Below are 3,990 nucleotides of genomic sequence, written 5' to 3'. Positions count from 1 at the left end.
CACGCCAATGCGCTGCGCCAGGTAAAATAAGCGAGTAAAGATGGGCTCGTCGACGGCCCTAGGAAGAAAAAAAAAACAAAGGACCAGGCTTAATATAGTCCATGACGTACTTTTTGTAGGCGCGCGCCATGGGCGACTATCTCGTAGTGGGAGTGCACTCGGACGCCGAGGTGGAGCGCAACAAGGGTCCGTGCGTAATGCGCGAGGACGAGCGGTACGCGGCGGTGGCGGCCTGCAAATGGGTGGACGAAGGTGGTCAAGGACGCGCCATACATAACGGAGCTGGCGTCCCTGGACGAGCACAACATCGACTTTGTGGTGCACGGTGACGACATCACCACAGCGGCCGACGGCACCGACTGCTACCAGATAGTCAAGGACGCCGGGCGCTACAAGGAGTGCAAGCGCACGGCCGGCATCTCCACGACCGAGCTGGTGGGCCGCATGCTTCTGGTGACCCGCGACCACCATATCCGCGGTCCCCGCAGCTCGCTCACCATGCAGGGCGTGGATGAGTCGCGGGTGGCCGATTTCTCGCACGGCTCGGCGCCTGCCGGGCCCCTGACCGGCATTGCGCATTACCTGTCGACCAGCAACAAGATCATCCAGTTTTCGTCGGGTCGCGAGCCGAAGCCCGGCGACAAGGTGGTTTATGTCGACGGTGCCTTTGATCTCTTCCATGCCGGACATATTGAGTTCTTCAAGCGCGCGCGCCAGCTCGGCGACTACTTGCTGGTCGGCATTCATGACGACCAGACGGTCAATGCCGTTAAGGGAGGCAATTTCCCTGTCATGAACCTGCAGGAGCGCGTGCTGGGCGTCCTCCAGTGCCGCTATGTCGATGAGGTCATTATTGGCGCCCCGTTCAGCGTTGCCAAGGATGTGCTGGAGTCCGTCTACCATGTCAGTGTCGTTGTCCATGGCGCCAGCGACCAGCCGCTGGACATTGACGGCACCGATCCGTATGCCCTGCCCAAGGAGGCATCTACCGCGAGGTCGACCATCCCGCGCTCCACATGACCACCACCGCCATTATCGATCGCATCATCGAGAGCAGGCACATTTACATCGAGCGCCAGGCCCGCAAGGCCAGGAAGGCGCTGGCCGAGGCCGAGGCCGAGAAGGCAGAGAAGATCGCCAAGGCTGCGGCTGCCAAGGCTGCCAACTGAACCCGCTGCCACGTTCCCAGGGAGCGTTTGTGTTTCCTAATTAAAAGTCTCAACATATCTACTACATCATCTGCTGCTCGTAGAGCTGGTTGACAATCGACAGGATGCCGCCAAACCCAGCCGGCCGGTCGCCCGCATACATTGACATGTTCAGCGAATTGCCCAGCTCCGGCGACGCAACCAGCGGCAGCGCCGACAATTCCAGCCGGTCCGCAGCCTCCTGGTCCTCTGGCTCCTTGCCCTTGCCCTTGCCCTTGCCCTTGCTCTTGCCCGATACGATCGGCGCACCCCAGGGTCGGGCCAAACGGCAGCATGGCCTGCGATGCCATCGTGCTCTGCATGGCGTTCTGCGCAAACGCCCGGAACGGATACTGCGACCGCCCCTGCTGGCTCGCCTTTGGCCGATAGATGCTGGCGCCCGTCGGGAACACCGACCCAGCCATGCGCTGCTGCTGCAGAAGCCGCGCCTGCCACCCGGCCCGCCAGAGCTCCTGCTGCTGCGCAGCCGCGTTCTGCGCGCGCTGCAGGTAGATCGAGCCTGCCTGGTCGCGCGGCTCCCAGTCCGGATACTCGGCCTTGAAGTGCAGGAACGACTGCTCCATTTTGCCGTTCTTCGAGGCAAGGTTTGCGTTGGCTGTGCGCGTGGGCGCCGAGAAATTGACGTTGCCGTTGCGCTCAAAATCGAAGATGGCGAAGCTGCAGACGTACCCCAGGTGGTCGACGTGCACCGAGAACTCGCGGAACAGATCCACACCTGGCCAGCGCTGCGCGGCAGCGACACCAGCATGACGAACGGCGCGTGATGACGCCCAGCAGCTCGTGGGCAAATATCACCAGCCTGTAGTCGAACAGCCGCTCGAACTCGTGGCGCACCTGGGTCGTGTCCAGTTTGCCGCGCCACCCGGGCTCCATGTACTGCAGGTCCTCCAGCGCATCATGGATGATCCACGCCGGGTGCAGCTTCTCCTGCTCGTCGTCGGCACCATCCCGCGCAGCCGCCAAAACTGTACCAAACAGCCCCAGGTAGAACAGCACTGTGCGGTGCCGCGTGATCTCAAACTCCAGGCTCAGCTCATTGTCCACCACCGTGAACAGAATCAGCAGCGCCGTGACCGACCCGGCGATGAATGTCACGAATCGCGCCAGGCTAATCACCGCCTCGTTCTTGAACTGCGCGAGATACAGCGTCGCCTAGGGTGCGCCATGTTGACCCGCCGCCGGAACGAGTGCGGCACCTCATTGAAGTTGCGCACCCGCCATTTCGCCAGCGGTGTGAATGCCCGCGACATGATGGTGCCGGGCTCGTGGTACACTTCTTCAAAGTACCGGAAGAACCCGTACAGCACAAGGAACATCACAATGAACGGCGCAAACACCAGGTTGATCACTGCCATGAACTTGAACCGCCTGCGCAGCCCCTCGCTGAGAATCTCCCGGTTCGACTCCTTCAGGAACCGCCGCCGCACCTGCCCGCGTTCATCGAACACGTAGCTCATCAGGCAGAACGACAGGTTCCACTCCAGCGCCTTGGTCAGCACCGGCGTTTGGCCGAGGCCCGGGATCCGCAGGTCCAGGACATCCTTGTTGAACAGCGCAATCATGTAGTTTTCGCGCCGCATTATGCGGTTGACGATGTTGTCGGCCGTCAGCCGGTAGTTGAGCACACGGCTCTTGGTCATGTCCTTGTACTGGCTGATCTCCGCGTCACGCAGCTTGACCATGCGGCTGACTATCTCGTGCCATGCTACTGTATTGATGTCTGCAGGCGACACGTCCAGCGCCTCGGTGAAAAATGCCCGGATCTCCAGCAGCGCAGGCACCTCCATGGCGGTCCGCACCAGCTGCGCCAGCCAAAACACGGCAAACCCCCACAGAAATGCGGTCGCCGGCCACGAGAACTTGCTGGTGCATTGCGGAATCACCACTGCCGCCAGCGACTTTTGCTCCCGCACCAGCTTGTGGTCCACGCACCCAAACACAAACGTGCTCAGTGCCACAACAAACGCCAGCGTTGCCAGGTGCAGCACCCGCGACAGAATTATGTTCAGCGCTCCCTTGCCGATGTAGTACGCATACACCCGCCCAAAAAACTCGTCCAGGTGCCGCGAGTCGCGCCATGCCTGCAATGCGCGCTCCTTGTAGCTCAGCTTCTTGTCTACCCGCCGCCTGCCCCTGCGCCAGGCACTTGGATGCGACTGCGACTGCGGCTGCTGCTGATGCTGCTGCTCCTCTGCAATCGAAAACATCCGTCCGTCGCCAAATGCCTCCCTCTTCTGCCTCTGCGTCGGTCGGCTCGCCCTAGCACGTCTTGAACCCCCGACACTGCGCTGTGCTCGCGACCCTTTAGCCTTTCCTGGCCTAGCCTGCGTCGGTGAGCCGTCGTGCACTTCGATTAGGAACGAGTCGGGGGGCGGCGAATCATCGTGGAGCTCCGAGTCCATTGCATTGGTCGCCTGCTGCTGCGCCTGCCACTGCCCTCTACTGTCCCGTCGCGGCGGTGTGCTGGTGAGTATCTGCGACTCGTACATGTTGGAGTATGCCCGCGAGTACGGGCTGTCGGTGTCAGGCGCCGTGCTGGCCGGTGATGACGACTGGTACTCGTGCGCAGCCAGCGACTCGTGACGCTGCCGCCGCCCGCTCAGCGTGCTGGTTAGCCCGCGTGTATGCGCTGTCACTGGCGGTGTCTTTGGCTTACTATCCTCTACCGAGCTCTGCGTAGCCTCGGTAGGCACCGTCACCGCTGCCTGCTCCTCGTCGCCGTCGTTGGTCTGCTTGCTGGAAATTGTGGTCAGCACAGTAGACCACGCATTCTCCCCGTCAG

General features: G+C 61.8%; 1 protein-coding gene across 1 annotated transcript; it reads left to right on the top strand.

Annotated features, from left to right (window-relative positions):
- The first annotated feature begins 117 nt into the window (after window positions 1-117).
- Window positions 118-1,632, top strand: DL89DRAFT_273039 (Nucleotidylyl transferase). Its single transcript, XM_040889030.1, has 3 exons — window positions 118-224; window positions 253-907; window positions 979-1,632. Exons 1-3 carry the CDS (start codon window positions 129-131, stop codon window positions 1,167-1,169), a joined length of 942 nt encoding a protein of 313 aa, XP_040739065.1. The 5' UTR covers window positions 118-128; the 3' UTR covers window positions 1,170-1,632.
- Window positions 1,633-3,990: the final 2,358 nt, after the last annotated feature.

The sequence above is a fragment of the Linderina pennispora genome (assembly GCF_002104995.1).
Source record: "Linderina pennispora strain ATCC 12442 chromosome Unknown DL89scaffold_157, whole genome shotgun sequence".
NCBI classification, from domain to species: domain Eukaryota; kingdom Fungi; phylum Kickxellomycota; class Kickxellomycetes; order Kickxellales; family Kickxellaceae; genus Linderina; species Linderina pennispora.
This window is presented reverse-complemented; position numbering and strand designations above follow the sequence as displayed.